The following is a 26,671-nucleotide window of genomic DNA, read 5'->3' as shown; positions in this document are numbered from 1 at the left end:
CGGCGGCGCGAGGGGCGGCCCCGGCGCGGCGCGGCGGGCCCCGCGAGGCGGGCGGGCGCAGGGAGGCCGCATGAGGCCCCCCGCGCCGCCGCCGCCGCCGCCGCCGCCGCCGGCCGCGCTGCGGGATGTGGCGCTGGACGTGGCCCCGGCGCTGAGCGGCCGCGGCGCCGCCATGGGCGCGGGCGGGGGCGGCCCCGCGCTGCCCGAGCGCCTCCGCCTTCCCGTCTGCTTCCTGGGCGTCTTCGCCTGCTACTTCTACTACGGCATCCTGCAGGAGAGCATGTGAGCGCCGGGGCCGGGCGGGGGCCGGGCCGGGCGGGGGCCGCGGGGCCGGGGCGCTGCCCTCGCTCACCGCGCTCCGCTCCTCTGTGCCCGCAGCACCCGAGGCCGCTACGGCGAGGGCGCGGCGCAGGAGCGCTTCCAGCACGCCCTGTCCCTGGTCTTCATCCAGTGCGTGATCAACGCCGCCTTCGCCAAGCTCCGTGAGTGCCCGCGGCCGCCCCGGCCCTTGCGCCGCGCCGCACCCGTGCGGCAGCTCGGCGAGGCTGCCGCCTGCCCGCCGCCCTGCCGACGTTCCCCTTCTCTCTCGTCCTTCCAGTGATCCGGTTTTTTGACTCTGTCAAGGTGGATCGGACGCAGAACTGGCTGTACGCGGCTTGCTCGCTCTCCTACCTGGGCGCGATGGTTTCCAGCAACTCGGCTCTGCAGTTTGTCAACTATCCAACTCAGGTGAAGCAGAGTAGGCTGCAGGGGCAGCTCCTCTTACAACTCTTTTGCCCTTCTGGTGCTTGGGCTGCTTATACACCCTGCAACCACTGCGCCGAGGAAGCTCTTGCCATGGAAGAACAAGCTGCTAGTAATTATCAGGAGGGAACTGTGATTTTGACGCTTGTTTTCCTAAGGCTGCTTTTTTGGGGCTGCAACCTGTTGCTTTGCTTCCTCCAGCAGCCCTGTGTGTTGTAGAGATGAATTAAGACAGTTAAGGTTATTGTGGAAAAGGAATAACAATACCTAGAAGTGGTGGGAATTTGAAAGTGGGGGTTGCTGCTAATGTGTGTGGGCTTGAGACAGTCTCTGAAACTCTCACGGGCAATTACTGGAGTGGTTTTCCTGCTGTGGGTCCTTGTCTTGTCTTTTGAAGTATCTGGTATGTTTTACCAAAAGCACGTATCAGGGTGGACTGATTCAGTACGGTTACCCCTGTGTTTCCAGGATCTCTTTGCTTGTTGTAGTCAAGCAATGATATGCAGTTCGTTAAGGTATTCTTTCTTTTATAGGTCCTAGGCAAATCTTGTAAGCCCATTCCAGGTAAGCAGACTTCATGTATCTTTTCATATACTTGTGTGGATTTCTCATGCCCTGAACCAGTCCATGGACCTAATTTCTAAAACCAGTATCTCTCTTCTTCTCTTCTGCTGCAAGAAGAGCAAGCAGTGCAGTATCCACCTAATTTTTTACTGAACAAAGTTAAATTTCCATGAGAGGCTTTTGGGAGCGGTTCACAATGTTGCTTCATCTTTACAGTCATGCTTTTAGGAGTGACTTTGCTGCGGAAGAAGTATCCACTGGCCAAATACCTCTGCGTCCTCTTGATAGTCACAGGCGTGGCCCTGTTCATGTATAAGCCTAAAAAGGGGGCTGGAAGCGATGACCACGTCTTTGGCTATGGAGAGCTCCTTCTAGTGAGTATTGCCAATGTATGAACGACTGCGGTCTGTGTTGGTGGCCGGTCTGATGAGGAAAAAGCAGTTATGATACAGGTCTGGCTGCGTCTCTTGTATAGCAAGCATGCTCTAAAGCTGATATTAAAACATGGGTGCATTATTGGTTTGAGGAATGCGCTTTCAAGCTGCGGCAGGGGATCAGTGCACGAGTACACGCATGTCTCTCCTAGCATAAGTTCAGAGGCTGCATAATTGCTATTTAACAGGTGATTGAAATGTAAAGGAAAAAAAAAAGGGGGTGTTTCGAAATGTTCCCCATAAGGAAGAAATGATGAAGATTTTCTTTGCTCTTCTCTTATCTCTCTCTCTCTCTCTCTCTCTTCCCCCCCTGCCCCTCTTTAGCTCCTGTCTCTGACTTTGGACGGGCTGACTGGTGTATCTCAGGACCACATGAGAGCTCACTACCAAACTGGCTCCAATCACATGATGCTAAACGTTAATCTATGGTCCACCTTGTTCCTAGGGGCTGGTAAGGAAGAGTGTATGAAAGCGCAGCCACTGAGCCTCAAGGCTGCTGTGCAACACCCTGTGGGAAGAGACATCGTGTCCTGTTCTGAAAAGGGCCTAGAATGTGTTCTGCACACAATTTTAGTTTTGGGGGGGTTTTTACATGAAGATATGGTCTGGGTTGTTCAGTGTAGCTCTTTCAATGCCCACTAGAGGACACTGCTCCATGCACAGTTTAGTTACCCGAAGCCTCTTCACTTCTGAAAAGTTCTTGCTTGCATGTTGGCTCTGTGATCCAGACGTAAGACTTGGGTTTCCGCCTGTTGGCACTCTTGTTTTGGCACGGAAGCGAGCCCTGTTGCTGTAGCTCTCTGCTCCAGTTAAGGAGTAGTACTTCTAATTAATTGCTCGGGACTGTTTTGTCAGAACTGGAGATGCACATAATGACTGCCGCCTTTCAGTAATTAATGAGGAAGGTGATCTTTTTCACTTGTCCTGTGTGGGTTTTTTTTAATATTTTTCCTTTGGTGGAAGGTGCACACCTAGCACATAAAAACATTTTTGTGTTCTGCTGGGGCACCTGCTTCTTCACTTTTACTTTGGCTTCAGCCAGTAAGTGCTGCTGTGAGGGAGAGATGCTGCAAAACTGGCAGGAAAGGGATTCGGAGGCTTTGGGTTTTTTCTCATGTGACAAGTTCGCGGTCAGGGAAAGCTCACTGCTTGCCACCAGCCTTCGCTAGGTGGAGTTTAGTCTTTGTCAGGTAATGAATGTAAACTGAAATTGCACTACGTAGGCAGTGGCTACTCAGGTTGTCTCTGGGCTGCTAATTCATGCTTCTCATTTTCATCTTTCTCCTAGGGATACTGTTCACTGGAGAGCTCTGGGAGTTCTTGAGTTTTGCTGAACGCTACCCCAGCATCCTCTACAATATCCTACTGTTTGGCCTGACAAGTGCACTGGGTCAGGTAAATACATTTCCGTTCCCTATTCTGCAGTCTTAATTGGGATTTGCTTGCATAGTTAGAAGATAAAAAAGTAAAGCTGTCTCGCCTCCCCTTGCTTCGGTTGTTGCTTGGTTTTTGTACGGGCTACCTACAAGATTAAAGTTGGTTTAAACTTGTATGCCAATAATCAAGATTTTGAATAGACTCTTATGGCTAGGACTGAGTAATGTTCCTGCAAAAAAAAAGAACATATGAAGATGATATGTGGTGTACTTTTTCCAGGCAAAGTGACAAAAGTTTTTTTTTGTTTTTTGTTTGTTTGTTTGTTTTAAACAGAGTTTCATTTTCATGACTGTGGTGTACTTTGGCCCTTTGACCTGTTCCATCATCACTACAACACGGAAGTTCTTCACAATTTTGGCATCCGTCATTCTATTTGCTAATCCCATCAGTACCATGCAGTGGGTGGGGACAGTCCTGGTGTTCTTGGGTAAGTCTGTGAAGAAACCATCTGAAGTCTTTCCCCCATTAACCTATGTAGAGATGGGAGCGCTAACAAAAGATGCTAGTCAAAAAATCTAGTTATACTAGAACGCTCTTGATGGAAAGGTGTCTTAATAGCCTTACTGGAGCAGGACAAGAGGGACTTGACTTCTGGCGGATTCTCTTTTGTCTTTTTTTTTTCTTTTTTTTCTTTTTCCCCCCACTTGACAAGATGAGTTGCTGCCACTCAGTGACCCTTAGTAAGTGGGTACTGTTAAGCCTGTTTTCATGTAGTCCCTTGCATTATGCTTGTTTGAAGAATGTGAATTTGCCATGCACATGGATTATTTTATTTCTTTGCAGGCCTTGGACTTGATGCCAAATTTGGAAAGGGAGTGAAGAAGACATCACATTGAGATGTTTGAACTCTGCAGTTGGAATGAACTTTTAATTTATTGTCTTGTACCTCAAAATCTGTTATGAAACTGGACTCAGGATGGGTAATGAGAATGGGAGTGTTTGGATTTTTTTTGTTCTAGTTTTTTAATTCTGAATTGTCTTAAAGTGTCATACTTTTGTTTTAACTGTAATCAAATGTTTAATTTTTTTTTTTTCTGTAATCAAAGCTGCATTACTAGATTCTAGCAGCAGGATGAAATTCTTGCCTTAACATGAGGAAAGACTTCATATCTTTATTAAAGAAAAGGAGACAACGGCCATTTTTCCAGAACTTTAATTTCAGTACAGCTGACTGATCTTGGGGAAGAACTGTCTTGGGATCTTGCAGCATTCTCTTTTGAATCTGCTTAGTGCAAATGCTACACCTTGCTCCAAGGAGAGGACTAGTCTAAGGACAATTTATTTTAGTGTGTTTGGTGTAGCCTGGAAAGACCTCAGGATTAAATGCCTGCAATGAAGGCAGAACTCCCTCTTCTGATTGTATGTTTTTTCCATAACCGGGAACTGGCTGGTAGAGCAGCCAGTCGGACGTTCTTCCATTAAGATAATACGTGTAAACATTGAGTTGCATTATATCCTTCACCTGAGCCCTTCTAAAACAGAAATAACTCTTGGCATATGTAAAAGTTTACAGGAAACCTGTTTAACCACTGGGGGCCAAATTAATTCTTTCCATCCCCCCTGCTGAGGAAGGAACAAGACCCTCTGCTGCTAAAGCCATGCCAAGGTTACGTGACAACAGCTTCTAAATGTTGAAAGGGGCCTTGTTAATTAACCACCATCACTGAGAGCTGTGGAGCGCCTGCTCCCGGGCGCACCTGCTAGCTCCCCAGTGTTGTAGGGGAGGAGCGTTATTACCATAATGATGCCTTCAGAGTTGGAGAGCAAAATTCTCCAAAGAGCAAACTTTACACATGAAAGCATGTTTCTACCAGCTGTCGTTTGGTCTCCATCTGTTCTGTGGCTTTGGCCTTTTGCCCCTCCAGATGGGATCCTGATCCCTTTCCTGAGCGGCTGTTGTCAGCCTCTTCTTCTAGCCCCCACCTCGCCCACCCCTCCAGTGTTTCTTACAACCTTTTTGGCCTCAAATTTGGTTTTGATTTAACCTCTCTTACTATCCCATAGTTCTACTCAAAAAAAATGTGTTTTTTGCAAAATTAAACCTGAGGATATTGAAGTTTACTTCGAAGAGTTTTTTTTCTGTCACCTTCACCTCTTTGCTAACTTTTATTGTCTTAAAGGTCAAGTGATAAGTAGCAAGCAAACATTCTCAGTGGTAGAGAATCCTGAAATAAAAGCTTTTGTCACTTAACTCCATAATTCCTTCCTGATGAATGCCATGTGCTGACATCTGCTACTGTATGGAGATTCCTACTTCTCTGAAGACAGTTATCTTTCCCAGTATGTCTAAGGTAACAAATACTATTTGTGTTTTATAAGAAGGAATAGAGAAATTGCATGACTTGTTCATAAATATTGTGGCAGAGGTGGGAATTAATTTTCTTTTCTGTGTCTTAATCATGAAACCGTCCTTTCCCTGTGTTTAAAGGACTTAGTGCTAAGAGACAGAGAGAATCGTATCTTAAATCTAACTCGTTCCCAAACTCAGTAACCAAGCAACAAAAAGATCCTAGGTCAGCTCTCAGTTCTATTAGTTTAGCAGACCTGCTTTCTCTTCTATTAAATTAGTAATCTCATGTAGGAATAGACCAGGTACCCCTGTCATTGTTCAAATTCAAATAGCTGAAAAAAATGCACTTACTCCCTTTACCATCCACCTCCTCATGGTCATCTTGAAATTCCCATTCAAACATGTCACCTGTTAAAATACTTGAGCCATTGCTGTTCTGAGTTATAATTTTATTCCAAAGCACATGCAAAGAAAACCAAAGGGAAATCTCTCTACTTTGATTGTTTTAGCAGTAATTATCACAATCACAAACTGAAGGACTGAGAGATTAGCAGCCTTTCTCCACTGCACTGTCTGTCAGTTATAGGTGATCTCCTCTTTACTTGCAGCATCTCAAGCCAAACTGCCTCCTGAGGGCTGGGAAGGGGCAGGTTACTTCAAGCTGCTTCTCTATATGTGCTAGGAAGGTTGCTCCTCCTGAACTCTCCCTCCCCTCCAAGTCTAGGGGCAGCCCTAGGAGAGACAGGGTCATAAAAGAGTATGAAACAAAAGCTCCGTGTTGCTAATTGTTTCCTTAACCATTGAACCACCATAGGTTCAAGGGAACTTTTCCTCAAGCTCACAAGTCTGTCTCCTGCCCCACATTGCAGCAGCCTGGAGGACCAGCAGAAAGAAAAATGTTGGGAGCTTCTTATGGTCTATTTTCTAAGCCAAGATGTGGCCTTACCAATATTTTCAACTTGTCTGTATTCAGAGCACAGATTTAAGGATCAGTCTGCCAAGAAGAAAGAAAATAGAGGAACTGCAGATTTGTCTCTATCCTGATTGCTGCAGGCTCCCTTGACCCACTTTAGCTCTAAAGCCTATTCCTGGTATTGCTCCAACTTGGTTCTTGCTACATCTCCAACTCTTAGTCAATCAAAATTTCGTAAGGGCAGCTCTTGTGTCTACCCAGTCTGAACCCTTTGGATTTCCTTGGACAGCTTGTGGTCTTTTGTCCAGACCTCGTGTACTGTGAAATCCCAGAAGAGGCTACAAAAGCAATTCAGGAAGCTATCTTCAAATCAGCACAGGCTTTTCTTCTTGGATGATGCCACAAAACAGGTCCCCAGCTTTGAACTGCCAGGAGCGCTGCTGCAACGACTCCCCGCCTTGACAGACTGGTTACCCCATTTTGAGAGGCTTGCCTGGTGGCTTTTGGTACGCATTGCTGCTTGAGTTGAACTGTCTCTGTATAAGTGAAGAGCAGTACTGCAGGTAAACTCTAAAGGAACTGGGTTTAGGATCTAGTAAGATTTTCATTTTCTGTATTACTTTTTTCCTATTAGAACTGTAAGCTCCTTCAGTCAGGCGCTTCTTGCAGAGGGATAATTAGGTTTAATAGTTTCTTGGGGTTATTCCTTTTTCTAAACAGTGCAAGTGTCTTCATTCAGATGCAGTGCAGTTCTGTTAAAATGTCAGGAAAGGCCTTCTGTCTTAGAAGTAATAGAGATTAATAGTCTGCAAAGTGTAGAGGGAATTTATCCTGTATGATTTAGAAATCGAATAAAATCTAGGGTATGGCTGTGCAAAGGAATCTTACAACTTGCCAGCAGTAGTTAATTTCACTTATTCAAAGAAGGAAGAGTTTTGTGGTAGCATCTGCACCTATAAGCAGTTTAGAGGTTTCAAGGAGTTAAAGCACAGCACCCAGGTGTTCTTTACCAACAGTTTAGCCCTTTAGCAACTTGAGGCTTGGCCAGTTCTGCTGGGACTCAGATTGTGTCTGTCTTTGCTTTTTAAGACATCCTGCGGTTTGTCAGAAGGGTGCAAACCTAGTTCAATAAAAATCACTACCTTGCTCTCTTTAGTTTTATGTGTTTGATCTGCCACTTGTTTTCCTTTTCCCAGCTGCAAGCAAGCAACAGTTTTATTTGTGGTAGTGAAATATTTTCCAAAATGAAAATCTTTCTTATGGTGTAAGACATCACCCTTTGCAGCCAACCTTGCAGATGCTTTGACCACTTGCCGTGTAATCTCAGCTTTTGAGTTTGGCCTGACTCGTCAAGGGAGCTACTAAAGGAAATGCTTGTGGTTTGACTCCTTCCTTTACACATGCAACTGACCTTCTATCGAGTAGAAACAGGAAGGGAAATCCATTGAATAGGAGTTAAATTTTTTAAGTGGCTTAAACAAAACCCTCCAAGTGCAAAGATGAGGGCCAGGCTGAGAAGTTATGAAGTGACTCCATCTTCTGTCTTCTCAATGGGTCCAGAGTTCCAGCCCTGAGACATCTGTCCATTTATGACTCAGCAGGTTACCAGCAGGGGGAACTCTTATTTCAATCATTTTCAAGAAATACAAGAAGAAAAACAACAAAAAAGCAGTTCCTGTCTAATAAGTGATAGAATTGACCCAAGTCTTCATGCTTAGAGTAGAAATGTAATGTGGAAATCAAGGTCTTCCTCCATTTTGATTCTACTTTAATTCTTTTTGACCATCAGCAAAGACTACATTGAAGTGAAGTCATTAGAAACTTTAAAACAGTCACTGTCTTTTCAGCAGGATAGTCCTTCATTACAAATAGCATGTGTATAAATATGTATGTGCCCACCTGCATGCCCTCTTGTCCTCATATAACACAAACAGCTGGTCTCATGCACAGCAGCCATAGGCATCACAGTCAATGTTTTTGAAAGCATTTCTGCCAGAATCCTCCCAGGAACCTTGTCAGGTTTTGGTTGTTCGAGGGAGACGAGAAGTCATGCACATACTGAGAATAAACAGCAGATTATATTGCTGCTCTGTTTGTGCCTGTTGTCCCTCCAGGAGGAACTGGTTGATGTATCAGCTAAGAAAGGTGAAGTTTTATTTCATAGCTAACTGAGACATGGCATCCGCAGGGGGAGAACTTGGCAGCTGCTTTCCTTTTTCTTTCATCTTCCTTGTCTTTACTAGCTCCCTCTGCAACTCCATCAACAGATGTTAAAAATATAAAATGTTTAGAGAGCATATAGAATAAGGTAGGTGGTACCATGTGTGCATATATTTTGTAGGTGCGCATATAATTGTGCAACACAATTTTCTGATCACAGGATAGTAAAGACTCATGCTCAGATGAAAACAGTTTAAGGGATAAGGAAGTGATCATTACTGCTTTGTAATCAATGAGTTATCAATCTTAAAGCTACCACGTCTTCAAAAAATGTTCATTCTTCAAAAATGAGGATTTGTGCTTAAAAGAGTCAGAGTTCCCAGCATGATACTCATCTTAATAGGTCTGATTCTTAAGACAGTCCAAGGTGCATCCCCTTTAGAGTTTCTCCCTGCAAGCCTACAAAATCAGTAGTTACTTAAAACAGATGACTAAAATTCTGGCCTTACAGCTAAGCCTAGAATAGGTACCTTCACTCTGAGCCTGGGCTTTGCTCCAAACTCACCTTTGTATCATGAAGTCACAAGCCTGTATTTAGAACTCTAGAAGAAAAAGCCCAGGCCCCAGAAAAGTACAGGCCTAAATGCCTGACTCTGTGAGCTCATCTTGCAGGATTCCATATACTCTTTCAAAGGAAACAAGAACTCCTGTCGATTTCCACAGTATGAAAAACACCCATGATAATTAAAACAGCACCCATAGGGGAAAACGTTTGAGTCCCACTTCATCACATAATAAGTTTATGCTGACTGGGAGTAAGAAAAAGCTCATAAGGGCAATAGGGATGGGATATGCATTTGAAATATATGCTCTTATAATAAGCAGTTTCATATTCAGATTTATAGTTCATAACTAATAGAATTTCAGCAACAGTGAGCCAGGGATGCATTTAAAGAACAGGCAAAACAAAGATAATTACCTCAGACTGAAATTGAGACAGCTGGATGTCACACTGAAATGAGGTATTTAAGGTTTTAAATATTTTAAAGAAAAATTAAGACTGCACTTAAGGCTTCAAAATTAAAACAGCAAAAAAAGTCATAAGGACTTTTTTCCTTCTCTTGCTATGCTTTTCAGCTTGCACTGTTGCTTTCATTCTTTTTGTATATGCATACACATATATGATCCTGAATATTTTTAATATATTTTTTATCTTTGGTAAGCTAATAGCCTATATCCAGAACTTTATGAGCAATTAACCTGGTTTAAAAAAAAAAAAAAAAGTGCTTAGAAGATACAATGTGGTTTTCATACCCAGTATGGCACACGTTGAAATACTGACTCATTTAGTAGAGATGTTTTGCTCTAAGAATGCAAAAAAATAACTGTCAGATTTGGGTTTTTTTTCCCTGCAAGCAGGTTCAAGTCCTTGACTGGGTCTTCAGTTATCCCAAGAGTAGCACAGACATACAGCATGCATGAGGCATTCCCAAGAGCAGTTCTATTAGCACAGACCAGATGCTTTGAAGAAACCATAAAAATGAAAATCCAACCAGGTCAGTCATGGAAATGTTCCATTACTTGAAATGAGGACTAAGTCTTTTGCTTGACTGAGGCTTGAAAAGATGAGTGGGAAGGAGGTGAAATATTTTCTTAATAGGCACGCATAATTTTGGGGGACAGCAAAAGATTTCCATAATGGTACACATATATAGGGAGGTTTGTCTGGGGATGAGACTAGGAAAAGCAACCCACTCTTTTTTAATCAAACATTGTGGTTGTTGAAATTTCCCCTTTAAATCCTGACTATTATATGAGACAACACAGTAATCTTGCAGTGGGCCTGGAACGTGAATAGAGAGCATAACAGGCCCATTTTGCAACAGCCTCTTACAGTTGACGACAGAAAACTGTACTCCAAAGGACTATTTCCTACCTAAAATTAAACATTACAAGAGAATAAAATCTCACCCTTCTCATGTACACTCAAACAATAGAGATCATTTTCTCCATCTACTGCGGCAGTGGAAGAAGCAGAGTTGCGTTTGTATCCCTTAGCAGCATGATCACCTGACACTCATTAGCTAAAGTTTTTAAAATTACTCCTCAGAACAATGCATTCAGCTTTCCACGTGAATGCTGCCTCTCTTACTCTTTATCAGCTTTAAGGCACTTTACTTATTTTTCAAAGCAGAAGAGTTCCTGCTCAGATTTAGCTTATTCTTCTCAGAATTTTAGTGTTGCTTTCTCCTGAGGACTTGGCAGAACTCATTCAGTGAATGTGATGGGCAGTAATTTGTTAATTGATTAGTTTTACAGTGAATGTAACAGGGAGAAGAAAGAGTGATCTCAGGATTAAGAAACTGAACACCAATCTGGATTAGGAGATTCTGCCCCTGCCTTAGGACCTATGTGGCAACATAAGGCTCCACAGATTTAATAGTTCTTCATTTTTGTGTGAACAGCAGGGCTAGATTTGCAAAAAGTGAGTGTTCACAGGCACAGCTGTAGAGAGTTGGAACTATATTCTGAATACACAAAGCACCATTAAATTACCAAGCTCTCTAAATAATCAGATCTGAGGTATTTCAAATTGGGCACTTTAAATTAGTGCCCACTTTTGACAGCATTAGAGCTTTATTTTCTCTGTTTTCATACTTTTTAAGAGGATTTTTTTTCACCCATCCATATTCTGTAAAGCATATTATCACTGAAAATCACTGGGGTACCAGGTAAGATAATTTCATTAATATTTCTGAGCAGTTGGATACCATTATTTGATTATTGAGGAAGCATCCAGGAGGAGATCAATGATTTTTGCATTCAGTAAATATTTTAGGTATTGTGTGTTAAAATTTGGGGACACATACAGGATGCAGCATTTCATTTTATCTACACACCCAATCACAAAAAGGGTTAGCTCAGTCCAGTGAAAAAGTAGTTCTGTCAACACTGGAATTAGTGAAGCCTAGTTTCCTGTAGATTTGCGGTTTGTGGTTGACTGGGGCTCCTGTTTCAAGTTTTCTCCATACTTAGCATATTCAGAAGGTTTCTCTCCCATGTGGATTCACTGAAGTTTATTAAACTATAGAGTAATATATTAGAGCACTTGGGGGAGAGGGGTATCCATTTTCTCTATCCAATCTCTAGTTTCATGGAATGTAGTAGAATGCAATTATCTTTAAGACCCCTATTTCTTTTTTGAATTTGGATGGAAATCACTACTGAGTTAGAAGTTATTGAGGGATGCGTAGGAAGATAGGAACATCAACAGTATAAGCCTTGTTTCCTTAGGAAATCAGGTTAAGAATAATATGTAATCATACTATTAAAGACTTTAGTACACAATTAAAGACTATAAAAAGACCAAAATTAATTTGGCCTTCATGACTTCTGGATGCTTGCTTTTGAAATCACTGTTCTAGAAAACAATTTTTGATGCAATAATTGAGTGCATCTTTAAATGAAATTAAAGATCTGAATACCTATTACTGCCATTTTGATTGCGATAACTTAATGCAGTAATAGTCATTGCAGGACATTGCTATTGAGAAGGCATAAACAAGAAACTGATTAGTTCCATGTTAAACTGGTCAGTTCTATAAGAATGTTATAGAGAAGCATTATTCAATTCACAATAGTCACTAGAATTTGTGCAATAAAGTGCATATTGAGGACTAATATTAACCTTCATCATTGTGGTCTAAACAAAAGCACAAGTTTTGACAGCTCTCCTCTCTTTTACCAACATAAAAAAAAAAAAAACGGGCCATGACTAAACTGTCATCCAGTTATGTATCCTGACACAAAGTAATTGAAAGCCAAATTCTTAATCTGTGGATACCTTCTTAAAAATCCTGCCTTTTCTTTACCCGTTTTTATTCCCTGCAAGGTCAGACTTCATTTTGTCTTCTCTCCATTCTCCAGTTTCTCAAAGCAAATGCAGTTTTGTTCTTCTTTTACTACATCCCTTCTCTTCATTGTCCCCTACTTTCTTCTCTCTTTTACATGATTCATTTCCTCTTTTTTTTTTTTTTTGCACCTGTTTGAGCCCTTTATTGCTCATTCATACTTTCATGCTCTGTTATATGGAGTGAATCTTATCCTCAATTTTCAAGTCTTTGTCCAGTTATCTCTCTGTACCTGCAGAAGGGGAAAACAGCAGTGATAAAAACTTGTAGACTCTGTTCCAGTCCATTCCCACTTCTCCACTAAAGATTGCTGTGATAACACTGAAGATTAATTTTTGTTTGTAGAGAAAAGCTGGTTTGAATAAATTGCAGGACTTTTGACAATGTTCTGAGCTTCTCTACTCTGCAGGCACTTGCAGAGTTAACAGCGTCTTAGAGAAAGGAAAATAATTTCACAGACCATTAGGGCTGGTGGGAAGCAGCAGGATCAGATTTTAATGAATACAGGATCAAAAGCATCTTAAAGCAAACCAGCACTGAAAACAAGAGCAGGCTCATCAGGGAAGACAGGAGATGCTTCTAACAAGAAACAAAGCACCAACTCAAAGACATGAGGGAGTCACTTTCTCACAATAGTGCATTTTAAAGTATAATTTCCTCCACTAAAAAATTAGCTTTGATACTTTTCCAATGTATGTAAAAATAGAACTATGAGCAGATTCCCTGCAATTAGTCTTCAAGTCAGAGTTCTTCCAAAGGAGGTCAAGATTTTTTAAACAATGTTTGTTTACTCACAAGTAAAACTAGTTTTGAATCACAGCAACAATGCCTAAGTTAAGTTATCTTACAGTATTTTGAAGTCAGGAAGGCAAATTTTGACAAGAAACATGCATAGCTGTATGCTCAGACCTGGGAATGGTGTGTATGTGAAAAGGTAGACTGTGCTACCACTACCACCAAGCACTTTCTAACAGAAGAGCTTATGGTTATTTTGTGCTGAACTTAATGCTGTACATATGTGGTAGCTGTGCTAGAGCAAATTTGTCCTTTCATGTTCCAGGGGACATGGTTGCTACTGGATCCAAATGCAACGACGGTAAGAGCTAACTGCTTAAGCACTCAGGCAGTGACAGTTCTGAGCGCAGGCATAACCAGAAACTGGCAACACTTTGTGAACTTTCAGGACAGAAAGGGTGGCACCTGGAAAATTTAGGCACCTGTCATTTTATACAGCTGTTGAACAAGAGTTGTTTTCAGTTACAGTTTTGAATCTGAAGGCCTGAAAACAATCTAATTCCTATATTCTTTTCTGGATCTATGCTTAGGAACCAGAAGCAACCAGTTTCTAAAGTAGTCCTTATTCCAGTAGTTTTTTCCATGAACTTGAATGAAATGCTTATCTTCTCTATGCTTCAGTTAAAAAAAAACAAACACAGATATTCAGCTTATCTTCCTACTCCATGCAAAACTGAAGATTACTTAATTTGTACAACATTTTGAAAATGTGTTAATTATTATTCTATTTACAATGAAGCAAAAGTTGGAATAGTGGACTCTATCTAGCTCAGTACTTACTATTTTGTTGCAAATTCAATTTAGAGGTAAAGGGATGCAGAAGAAAAATCTCACCGGTTTCCTTTCCCTGGAGAATCCACTGCCTCACTTGGTTTCAAAGAAGCCTTGTATCTCAGAAGCTTTTCCTTTCATCACAAACCGTATCAGCACTTACTGTCCTCTAGCGTGTTCTACTAGTGCCAAAGCTTAGACTCCTTTGACAAGATAAACGATGTAGGCTTCGTACTGGTCTAGGTGAGAGTACAGCATTTTCAAGAGGATGGAGGAGATAATCTAGAAAGAAGCTAGATTGGAAGGATAACCTACTACATACTAGATTTTTAAATGGCTCTGACACAAATACTATGTGGTTTCACTGTGAAATAGCAAAGCCAGTAATACTGAGATTCTTTTAATATTTTAAAATTTAAACAAACAGTGACCATATCCTCAAACCAAGGAATGATTTCATTACTGCTTGTGAATACACTGCAGCATTCCTCTTCGAATTACATATGGAAAATGAGGTGTATAGATTTCTTACTGGCATAAGGAGAGGTGAATCAGGTAACTCGCATTGTTTGACTGTTGCATATATAAAAGCCTCATTAAGTCTCTCTGGTGATTGGAGATGGTTTTTGTTTAGAATGGTTTTGTTTGTTTTTGTAACAAAGATAGCAAATACAGGAAATAATTAAATAACTGTGTTTTCATACTCTCCCGATCATCAGAAGCTTATATGAGATTTTAATTAGTGCTGCATTTTCAATAACTCCATATCCGTACGTGTTGCAGATTCTTTCCTGGATAACAGGGAGATAATTATGAGAATCCTGTTTTTCAGTCTCTCACTAAAGGGATGGCTGATATATTTAATCATGATGTAGAAATGCTGGCAGCTTTCTCTGAGTTCAGCCTCTCTCTAATTACATTTCTAGATTTTTAGTAAATTGAAAGGGAAAATGTAGGAACAAAATAATTAAAACCAAAGAGGGAGTGAATATTAAAAAGCAGGAGTTACTTAAAATTCTTACACACAACTCTTTCAAGGACATCAGTTTAATCAGCTTCACACAAAAAACTTATATTTACACAAAAGCTGTAGAAGTAACACCTCCAAAGCTCTATCTATCTCCATTTGCTGGATCTTTTCATGCAGGATAAACAACCTGTCTTGTATCAATCAGATAGTACTGGGAATTATACCCAAAATGTATGTACTTGAGGATTTGGTACTCTCACATGCACACTAGTGTCCAAGAACACACATCAGCATACCCCAAGCTCAAAGCAGTACCTGCATCTAGGAATTGTCCAATAATTTCATTATGGAATTATATTAAAGACAGAAGGTATGTTTTGTGAAGAGTAAGTGACAGTATTTTATCTGCCACTGAGGGCAGAATTGATCCTGGATAACTTATTCATATGCAGAAGAGATAATACTCCACCTTCATTTTTCACAGATACCTGATTGAGTTTTTCACTTCCTGAGAACATGAAAACTTTGATCAGAAGAACATCATAAACTACAAAAGAGGTTGACCTCCATAGTGCTAAGTGACACAGTCTTGATTAAAGGAGAAATTTCCGTTTATTCTATCTAGAAACTCCTTGGATCAAAACTCCACAGTCTAAGCGCTTGAGAGGGGAAAAAAGATCTCTGTTTTCTCTAAAATTGTGCTCCAACTGTAAGAAAATGAGTACATCAATAAAAACCCACCGTTTATATTGCAAATATGGAAGTCAGGATAATGGAGAGGGTATGAAAACAAGTTTCTAGGAGAAATGTGTATCCAGAATAGGAATGCTAATACCAATTCTGTACTTCCCGAGAGGCAGCTTTATGGCATTTTTTCATTACAATGCAGCATTATCTGCTGTTTTGTCACCATGGGCAGCAGTCGGTGAAATAAAGGAATGTGGCAGGGCCCAAAAATTGGTCAGGCCTTGGATGAGATAGTTGCCAAGAAAACCCAGGATACTGCAGAAAATTTTAGTAATAAAACAGGCAATACTCTGAGTCAGTACTGGACAAATGTGGAAACCTGGTGCATAGGACCACTGTGCTATAAGAAGCCTCATTTTTCATTTGAGCTTATGAAATAAAAAGCTCGTGCACTTTTTTAAAGTAAGGGTAGTTGCGATAGCCTTGGGGCTTATGTATTGTGGAATTAACTAAAATCTCTTTCCCATTTTACTCATAAATAGGGCTTTTCATCAATTACTAACACAAATCCACTGAATCTCTGATAAAGGACTGCTGTGCTTCAATGCAGAAGCGTATGTGTAGGAGAGAGTAGGAACTTCAGGGCACAGGTATTATCTTGCATATGTTCCTTCTGTATATTCACCATCTATTAGAATTTTAGAGAGAACTCGTTTCTCAGAAATGGTCATAGACTACTGTGTCAATGTGTACCGTAGTACAGGGTAGATGCAATGAACATTTTACCTTCACATTCACCAAAATACATGGATATTAATGCCTCCCCCCCCCCTTTTTAATTTATTTCCTACTACACAGTTGGTACCAGTCAGTATCCTAGCTCAACTCTGTAATAATTTATACATGCCTAATTTAGTTATTTGGGTGCTTTGTGTGTAACAGTATTAATTCACTTCAACTTGAGACTGAAAACTCAAGCAGAAAAGAAAGGCTAGCTCAGGATAAATCCTCTCCGAATATTTAAGTAATTAAGGAATACTAACACTGAGAACTTTTCTTCCTCTGGTTGCAAAGCATTACCAACCAGAACAGGAGAGGATCCAAACACAGAAGATCATAGGATCGCAGGATAATTCAGGTTGGAAGAAACCTCAGGATGTCATCTGGTCCATTGTCCTCCTCAAAGCAGGGTCAGCTATGACATCAAGCCAGGTTAATCAAGGCTCAGGCCTTGAAAACCTCCAAGGATGGAGGTTGCACAGTCTTCTTCAGCAGCCTGTCCCAATGCTTGATTGTCATCATGGTGAAGGAGTTTCTTATACCCAGTCTGAACCTCTCTTGTTTCAACTTACACCCTTTGTTTCCCATTCTCCTGCCATGTATCCCCATGAAGCCTCCTTGTAGGTACTAGAAGGCTATTAGGTCTCCCTCAAGCCTTCTCTTCTCCAGAATAAATAAGCCTGGTTTCCTCAGCCTCTCATCAGGCATATGCTCCAGTTCCTGACCATCTTGGTGGCCAAAGACAGGTATAAACCACTCTCCTGACAGGAGCCACAGACATAGCTGCACTGTGGAGCAGATGAAAAAACAGGGTTCTCAGAATCAATGAAATCTAGGCCCCTGAATGACAGGCATAAACAGATTTGCTTTAAAATACTTTTCTAAGAAGGTTAAAACAAAAGTTTGGGGTTGAGAACTCACCAATCGTCTTCAAAGCTTGGCAAGAAATTCTCACAGGGCACAATGGGGGGATCCTTCATGAGCACAGCTGACCCACAAGCTGAAGTAGCCCATGATCCACCCAGCCTGAAGTGAGAAGGTGGAAGAGCTATTTTTTTTTTGTTTTTTTTTTCACTTCGCAACAGCAAAAGCTTCAAAGAAGGGGAAGAAAGGCAGAGCCAGGCAGCACCCCACCAGCAGGAGAGGCTTGCAGCCTCCTCTCTCCACCAGCGCCTCTCCTTGGGGGGCCAAGAGATTTAAAACAAAACCCGACAGCCAGGCTCGCTCCCGGCAGAGCCCTCACACGACGCCACGCCGCTCCTCAGGCGGTTACTGCCTCGCAGCTCGGGGGGGAGGGGCGCGTCGAACCGGCCTCGCTCGACGCCTTTCCCGCCTTTTCCCCCGCCTCCGCCGCGCGCCCCGCCCGCTGCCCGCGCCGCGCATGCGCAGTGCGCCTCCCCCGCTTCCCCCCCCCCCCCGGCGCGCTCGGTGTGGTGTCGTGTCGCTGAGAGGCGGTGTTGTGGGGAGCCCCGGATGTGTCAGTTTAGGGCAGTATGAGGAGACCGCAAGGGGACAGCAGCCAGCGGTATCCTTCACAGGTGAGGTGGGAGGGGCTGTGCGGGGGAAGAAGCAAAAGAAATTGGGCGAGGACTGGAAATCTCCACAGGGAGGAGGGAAGGTAGCCCCCCACCCCGACTGTCTCTGAAAGGTGTGTGTGGGGCAGCGCCCCTCTGTTCCTGCTCTCTGCGGGCCCTGCCTCATGGCTGGGACGTGAGAGACTCGCACGGGCCTGCCCCCCCCCCCTTCCCTCCCTCGCTGGCTGTTTAAATGGCACTGCGACAGGAGTGGCTCCTTGCCAAATAGTGAGCTGTGGAACTTGAGGGGACCCCGAGGAACACCGCGCATGCTCCACGGCACTGCCAGAATGTGAGCCTCTGGGCGATGAAAGAGGCGGGCGGGGCCGAGCGCGCATGCGCAACGGAGGGGAGCGGGGGAGTGTTCAGGGAGGTAGGCGCATGCTCGGAAGCTGGACTGGTGGTAGAGGGCGCATGCGCAGCAGGAAGTCGAGGGTGGGCGCTTTGGTCTTGGGCGAGGGAATGTGCGCGTGCGCAGTGGTGGTGGTCGGGGGTGGGGGAGGAGGGCGCGATAGTGCATCGCGCATGCGCTGCAGGGAGGGGAGCGCTGGGAAGAGCCATATCCTGCTTCTTCGTAAACTTGGCGCCTGCGCAGAAGGCTGCTGCGGGGACTTGCGGAATAATGAGCCTCCGCATCTGCGCAGGGGGAACTGGAAGAGGAAGACATGCTGCCAAATAGTGAGCTTCAGCCGCTGGTATTCTCCTAGGGGGCTGGCTGCGGAGTGGGGGGCAGAGTCCGGGGGGGCGCGATCCCCACCCACCGCACCTGCTTGGGCTAGGGCTTCTCTGGCTTCCCACCCTGCCACGGAGCAAAGCTGCTTCCAGTGCTAGGAGTCACTCGTTAGGGCCAGGAGGTAAGAGCTCTGGGGAAGGGGGCAGGAGTTGAACCGGAGATGGGAGAGAGGGACCAGTAGCCGGGCTAGTAACGAGCCTGGGGAAAGGGGTATGAGCAGTCAAACTAACAGGGGCTAAGGGGGAAGAGAGCAGCTGCGGGGAAGTCTGGGGAAGGAATTCCTAGCGATTCCCAGACAGGGATAGAGGTACAGTGGGTTACCAGGAACTAAGTAAGGAAACATGAGTGGGAGAAAGGAAATAAGGGCTAGAGTGGAAAAACTGAGATGACTAACAGTGCAACCAAGTAAGGGATGACAGGGCTCAGCTTAGCCACTGAGGATTGTGAGGCACATTTCTAAATCAGCAGGGAACTTGGTCTTCACATAAATTAGAACCCAGGCTGCATGGGATCTGTATTGGTATTTCTTAGCTGTCTCGCAGGCCTGTGGTGGTGTTTAAAGGAAATGGTGCATCATCATGCAGTATTGAAAGGCAATAGAACTCCTTTTCACAGCTAAATGTGTCACTAATACGATTTGACAGCAGCGTGTTAGTGCTTGTTACAAGCACTGTCGTGATTAGTGATAGATGCTATTAAAAGGGTAAAATATCCTGTAGTGTTATTTGCAAAGCTGCCTGTGAAATGGATTTTATTTTTTTTCTTTGACAGGAGGGTTTCCTTTTTTTGGGGGGGGGGGGAATGGAATGCCATGTTATTCGTTGTCTGTTTTCTGTAACTCAGCCTTATTAGATCTGTTTACATTTTTGTGATTATAGAGAATCATCACGATTTATGAAAGGGAATCTGTGATTTCCTTTTTTTTATTATTTTTTATTTACATTTAGTTATGCCTGGGTTGGCTTGATGTGAGGCCCTCTAAAAGTCTGAAGTGTTTTAACTATTATTTATGCTTTATTAAAAAAAAAAAATTTTTTTTCTTTGGTTAAACCCGCCACCCCCAAATCAGTTAAGTATAACATGTAACTGGCTTGCTTCTTGTTTGAATGACTTTTTCTAACCAGAGGCCCAGAAAGATTTGGTTTGATTATGCCTCTTGTTTCATTGTGGTTTGAAGAAAAAACAGATTTTTTTTTTCTTTAATGGTACTTTGTCATGGATATAGGTTGAGATCAAGATAACATGATAGCATAGGTACATCACAAGCTGTCGTCTTGTCACTGGATCTGTAGAGGATAGTAATACAAAATTATACCTACCGTAAGTTTATAGAAACTACTATCAAATCTGATGTACTGATTTAAAAAATACTGAAGTATTGTTACCACTGTTGTAGAGCTAGTTATATTTGCTTCCCAAAACCTCCAGGGTTTGCACGTGGATACAGGTCACGGAGGGAGCTCTAACGGAGTGGTTTTGGTTTGACACATGGTCTCAATGAGCAGTACCATCATTGATTTCACGGGTCACAGTGAAGCCTTGTTGGAAAAAAACCTACTTCTTACTACTGATCTTACAGTTAGTTTATGCTTTAACATAGAGAAGGTTCCAGTAATAGCACTAGTATTAGGTTAATTAGACCTGATAAGTGTTAGAAGATTTTGGTGAGTGGAATTGTTTTTAACAGTTACAGCTTCCACTGAGCCAGCTTGACCAGTGGGGTTTTGCAGGGTTAATTTCTGAACTGCAGCTGAGGCTCTCGATGGACAGCATTAGATACGTGCGGTGAACTGTGTCTGTTGTCCTATATGATTTTTCTAGATACCAATCCAGTTTACAATAAGAGGGACTTAGCAGCTTTATTCTTGGCACAGCCTTCTGTTCAGTGTTTTATTCATGTGGCTTGCCATTCCACTGCCTTAGCTGGTGCTGTGGACCTATAAACTTGAAAACATCCACTTCATTTCTTCTTGGACATTATTTCTGTAAAATTGGGCATAGAGATGGCAAAGATATGTATTTCTTCTGTGATCAGGAGCTGTTGCTATTTTATCATTTGGACCCATAGTTCCATGTTTGGGCGTAATTGCTGTAATTTTGTAAAATCCCTTCTCTCCTCCCAGCTTTGGCTCAATTTTCTGCACAATTGTAGTATTATATAAGATCTTGCTGTAGTGCTCTGACCTCTGACTGCTGGTGTTTCCTACTCAGCATGGAATGGAAGTGCAACCAGATAGGCATAAAAAATACAGCTTTGTAGAAAAAAATTCTCAGATGTTACTTCTTGATTGTCAAATGATAAGCTGCTACTGCATTCTGTCTTGTACTGTGCACTTGAGAGACCTCTTAAATAAATCATGTGCCCCAAGTTCTAGAAACACGTGACAGTACAGGAAGCTATCATGATATTAAGATATTAAGATATTTAGACTTTGTCTAAAATTCATCCCTTGAGAATTCAAATAAATTACTGTTTTTTTCAGAAAATGTATACATAAATATATTAGAGCTTCTTTTCCTGGTTTCACGTTGTTGAGTGTCCCTTCACTGAACTCTGTAGCTGTGTTTTGGAAGGAAGGAGCTGAGTTATTCTGGAAGTCTCTTCCTCTATTTGCATAGCAGAGTATCCAAGAAAGTATGTACCACACACAGAATGTCCTTCCCCCCCCCCCCCCCCCAAATTTTTAGGACAAAAAAGATGCAGAACCACTGACTGTGTAGCAAATGCCTGGAAAAGACTTGGGAGTACATTTTCATACTGTGAGTAAATCCTGTGGCCAATGGTAGGAGTTGCATCATTGCTTTTTATGTGGCATAGCTGGTCTTAGAACTCCATAGTTTTTAAAAAAAATCGTTGGAGTTTATAATGTCAGGAACATGGGAAGAATTAACAGTCGAACACTAAATTCCCTACTGGAAGATATCCTTCTAGCCATTGGTATGGAAGAGGTCAGTAGGGTACTGCCATCTTTAGATGTACGGACTACAGAAAATAGTATTAAGTTTTTCATATTGAGATCTCAGTTCAGCTTTTCTTAGCCTGTGTTGTGGGCCATATTCAATAGGTTCTGTTGTAGGACTATGGCCTTTAAAAATGGCTCTTGCTAGAAATCTAGCATGTATGTTTTGCATTTTAAATTAGCTGTGATGTAATTCTTAGGATATGAACCATCTAAAGTCATTTTAATGCTTCAGAAAAATTGGTCTGACTTCTGATAACAGAAAACCTTTTCCAGCAAAAAGGATGTCCCTGTACAAAACTTAAAGAGAATCATGTACAGAAAAGGAGTATTCACCTGAAGTTCAGTAATATTGCACTGGTGTCTGAAAATAGACTGGAAGCTTAAGAACTCTAAATACTTTATTATGCATTCAGAAACATATTTCATGTGGCATGATACATAAATTTATTTATGGTGTGTACTTGCATGCTGGTAAATTGCTGACTGATACTTTTAAGTTACTCTGAATCATTACTTTTTTGTTGAGTTAATGCACCACCCTTTGAGTTAATAGAAATACAGTTGGTACAGTTTCATATGTGTCACATCAGTCATACTGATGGCATTTATGCAGCATCAATCTGAAAAGATCGTGATGTAATGCTCTAAAAGTGGGAAGCTTGTCTTCTGATGTCACAGGTAGAATTGAAAGAATTAAGCTCTTCTAACTATGAACTTGCCTGAGCGGTACATGAAAGAGTTGACAAAATGATTTATTTGTTTTGAAGAGTGATATGTAGTTGCCTCTTTTTTTTTTTTCTCCCTCCTTTCCATGAAGGATAAATCTTCCTATTTACTCAATAAAATATCTCCAAAATATATGTAAGGTACAAATATCCCTGTTATGGCTGTGACAAGAATTGGTAGTTAAGCAAAATTGCATGGAAGGAGAAGGTGGCTTAGAAAGTTATTGATCTTAGAACCAAATAGGAGACGGAAGTTTTTTTACAGCACTTGATCAGATGGAGAAGTAATTTAGTTTAAAAATACGTGTATTTTTAAGTGTCGTTTTAGTTGCATTGTTTCTGCCCTCGTTATTCTTTGCTCAGCAGAAACTTCCCTATCCTGCTGCAGAAATTGCTCGCTAAATCAGAGATCAGATCCTCATTGTGTATAGCAACTTTTCTCTAATTACAGTGTTTTTAGTGGGGGACTTGCCAAGATTATTTAAATTGTATTTCTTCAGCTTAGATTTTAAAGCTAATAAGGTCTCACTTCTATATCTTCTGCTCTTGAAGAGAAACTCTTCTTAGAGGTTTTGTTTTTGTATCTGAATGAAAAACTCGGACGAGAAGCACGGGATTTTAGAGACATGCTTACAGCAATGAGACTAGAGAGCAGGTGGAGACAAATATACTAAAGCAGCCTGAGCTGCTGTATAGCAGTGCAGAGTAGCTGCTTGGCTGCCTCCCAAGTGTTACTGCGTAAAGAGGCTAGAACAGATGCTGACTGCGTTGATGTGAAAGTTTTCAGTTAACTTACTTGGCTAGAAGCATGCCTACAGATTAACTGTTTTGTCTGCGGAAAAATGTTACCGTACCTTCCCCTCCAGAGAATCTGCTACCTTGCCATGAAGATAGCATGATACCTTCCTCAGATGCATAGAAGGCAGGCTGTTATAGCCGGGATCCTGACCTTATAGATCTGTCTTTGTAGTTTCAAAATCACAGTGAGTGACACAACTGTATTGTTGCCTTCATTTCCTCAGCAGCTTTTTTTTTTCCCTAGAACTGTGCAGCCTCAACAGGTTATGCATAAAAACATATATATTAGTGTGGTGTGGGGGTTCTTTTGTTTTTTTTTTTAAGAAGTATTTGTGGACAGTAAATGAAAGTCACAAGACGGTATTTTACTACTGCATTTGAGATGCGGAGGATTTTCATAAGATTTCCCGATAGATTGTGGTTATGTAGATATTTGTTCCAGGAGAGAAGTATGTCGGTGTAGGTATTTGAGTTTAGAAGTTTTGAAAATGGCTGTCATGTGTTGTGTTGTGCCTTACAGACCTCTGTTTACTAGCAAGTAGGATTACAGTGAAATGATCCTAATTTTGATTTTAAGTAACATCATTTGAATGAGGGAGCACAAGCACATGCATTGCAGTAGATTATATTCTGCTGTATCCTGGACGTGTTCTGTAACAACCTTGATTTAAGTTGTTGCCAACATTATCAAACCTGAAAGTATGATAGAAATTCTAATATTACGCAGTAGTAAAGATTTTTATTTGGTGGCTAGCAGATAACTGATATTTTTCTTAATATAATATTCCCTGCTATCTTATTGAATTTTAGTGGTGGTGGGAAAAATAGGAAGACTTTTAAAAGTGTTTGTAAAAGGACAGAAGAGGAGACAGGAAGAAATCAAAAGCAAAATTAACTGTGGTTTCTTCTTTGAGGCTGGAGTTTAAACGAGTTTATGGAGATGGTTTGTTGGTGTAAAAAGGGAAAGAAATCTAGGCATCTTCTGGGAATCTATTTTCACATACTTTTATATTTCCCTTTTTTTTAAAGATGAAATAAGTGGCTTGTGCCAGAAACAGCTTAAAATGTATGATTAAAATAAAAAGTCAGCAAATCAGCACCCCATATCCAAGTTATTTCCTTTGGGATTTTTTCACTTGTAACACAGATGATAACTTTCATGCCAAAAGCAGTAAAGAGAATGCATCTTGCTACTCTGCTTCCAAAGTGTTACTAGTATAAACAGAAATATAATAATGCCTCTGGCCCTGTCTTTTTTCCTATTTACTAAACTGCAGTAAATATAGAATATCTAAGCTATGCAAATTTTTCTTTTCTCCTTGTCTTACTAATTAGATAATCTTGGTCTTGAATAGTTAGGATATTCAAATATGGGTGTAGGCGAAAGCCGTTATTGTGTTATTTTGAAAGTGTGATTTACAGTAAGATGTGATTTTTTTTTATGTTAATGTGAATTAGATTATTAAAATTAATAAGCCATGATGGTTTTGCTAGCTTGAAGTATGTATGATATGTTTTATAGGGGGGGAAAAGATGCTGCTGACTTTTGAGGAAAATGTATATAGTTGGAAATGGAAGTTGGTTGGAATTTGATTCCCTTCTCCCCCCGCCCCTTAATTCCTTCTCATGTTGATATCTGATAAGGTCACAGAAAAAATTAACTTAGAAAAGAAAGGACTCTTACAGCCTACAAAACAGCATTACCTGATAGGATAGGCAGTGGATTAGAGTCTTTTTAAGTGTTTGCGACTGCTATTTATTGTCTGTTAGAAATACGTTCTGGGGTGAGCTTTCTGTTGGAATGAAGTAAGCAGTTGATCTTTTTGTACTTCTCCATGAACTTGGGTTTGCATGCTGATTCTTAGAGCACTTCTATGTGACCATCATATGATCTTTACATTTAGCTGATCTAAGATCATCAATTAAATAATCCTCATAACAGTTTTAAGGTGCAATTACAAGTAGGTGAAAATACCTAGTAGTGTGATGTCTAGTTCTTGCCATGTGTTGTAATCTCTGACTTTATTATTTGAAAGCTTAATTTCCAGAATAATAATGGCAGAAACTGTCTGTATTATTTCAGCTCAAGTTGTTTCTGATAAGCTCTTAGGAATATTAGAGCAAGATGGCAAATGGAAAACATTGTGTGAAGACTACCAGATGTTTGTATTACTGGAAAGTTGATATAAATAAAAGGCTCCAGGGGGGATTATAGACTTGGTGGTTTGTTAGAGATCAGATCTGCAATCCCGTTTGAGTCCTTTAGCAGTGCTTGGTACCACGTCTCAGCATAGTAGATGAAAAAATTCAGTCCTGCTTAATTTTCTGTTCTTGCTGATTCTCTGAGTGTTCCTGATTAGAAGTCATACTGCTTAGGCATTTTCTTTCAGTTATTTTCAACGCTGCAGGAATCTGTTGGGATTTTAGAGGTGTGAGGTATTTCTAACAGTGTGTCGCTATTACAAGAGAAGAACAATCTGCAGAGGGGAAAAAAACCCCATGCTACTACCAGTCTGTTTTCAGAGTGACAGACTTCCTGAGGATATTGGGGAGTTTTCTGGGAAGTAGTAGTATCCCCCTGGCAATTTATGGCTTTATCTTTTAATTTGGATAATGACTTACATAGTAAGAAAGTGCAAATGTTTTACTGAAGGAAAAAAAAAAAAAAGAAATGTTAAAATGGCAGCTGAGTATACTTAATAAGTGACAGGTAATATCTTACTGTACAAGTAGAAACTGAAGCTGTAAAATCCTTTTACGATTTACATGTTGAGGGAGAATGTAAAATAACACTGTTCACAGGCAATAACAAAATCCTTCTTTTCAAAAATAATATCAGATTTCCTATTGAACAGAGAACTCTATTCAGGCTGTAAGATGTAGGTTGGTGTGTTAGAATAACATTTTTCCTTGTGAGAGGAGACCAGTGATCAGGAGCTGTTTGGTAGGAGAGAAACTTTAGGTAAGAAGCAGAATTTAGAGAAAAGGAAATGGGAGATTTAATTCTTTTTAGCGTACTTATGGTATGAATTAAAAAATTATCATGATGATTAAATTCAGAGGAAAAAAAGCAGTTTTGAAGGTCTAAGCTTTAAGCATCTCTGGAAGTATGGCAAGAAGATTAAAGATGCAAGTAGAAGGAGATAAACAAGAGGCAGGCATCTGGTAGAAATAAGAGTAGTGACTTAAGCACAGCATTAACTCTAAAATTAAAAAAAAAGGTTTGTTTTACTTTTAAGTATTTGATTTATATATATGTATTTACTCGTGTGGATATGATTCTAATACACTTTGTGGGTAATTCATAGTTAGGGTCAGATGTGATTTAAAGGGGATACAGTTTTCTGCATCTGCTTAAACATGAGCATGAAGCAGTCTAGAAGAATGTCAAAAATATGGCTTGGTTTAATGACTGAAGAGGA

The 26,671-nt window shown here is 41.3% G+C and overlaps 2 protein-coding genes across 7 annotated transcripts in view; both read left to right on the top strand.

Annotated features, from left to right (window-relative positions):
• The first annotated feature begins 104 nt into the window (after positions 1–104).
• SLC35B1 (solute carrier family 35 member B1) lies at positions 105–5,240 on the top strand. Its single transcript, XM_067311894.1, has 9 exons — positions 105–282; positions 379–482; positions 599–729; positions 1,278–1,308; positions 1,525–1,682; positions 2,067–2,193; positions 3,031–3,137; positions 3,453–3,606; positions 3,963–5,240. Exons 1-9 carry the CDS (start codon positions 173–175, stop codon positions 4,013–4,015), a joined length of 975 nt encoding a protein of 324 aa, XP_067167995.1. The 5' UTR covers positions 105–172; the 3' UTR covers positions 4,016–5,240.
• Positions 5,241–17,886: 12,646 nt separating this feature from the next.
• The window catches only part of SPOP (speckle type BTB/POZ protein), a 30,985-nt gene continuing 22,200 nt past the window's right edge, over positions 17,887–26,671 (top strand). For 3 of the 6 annotated variants that reach the window (XM_013952658.2, XM_067311897.1, XM_013952654.2), the window contains exon 1: positions 17,887–17,994. The gene's annotated coding sequence lies outside the window, so the exon portion shown is untranslated. The other 3 variants (XM_013952656.2, XM_067311896.1, XM_013952655.2) reach the window with 3 other exon arrangements.

The sequence above is a fragment of the Apteryx mantelli genome, chromosome 28 (genome assembly GCF_036417845.1).
Source record: "Apteryx mantelli isolate bAptMan1 chromosome 28, bAptMan1.hap1, whole genome shotgun sequence".
NCBI classification, from domain to species: Eukaryota; Metazoa; Chordata; class Aves; order Apterygiformes; family Apterygidae; genus Apteryx; species Apteryx mantelli.
This window is presented reverse-complemented; position numbering and strand designations above follow the sequence as displayed.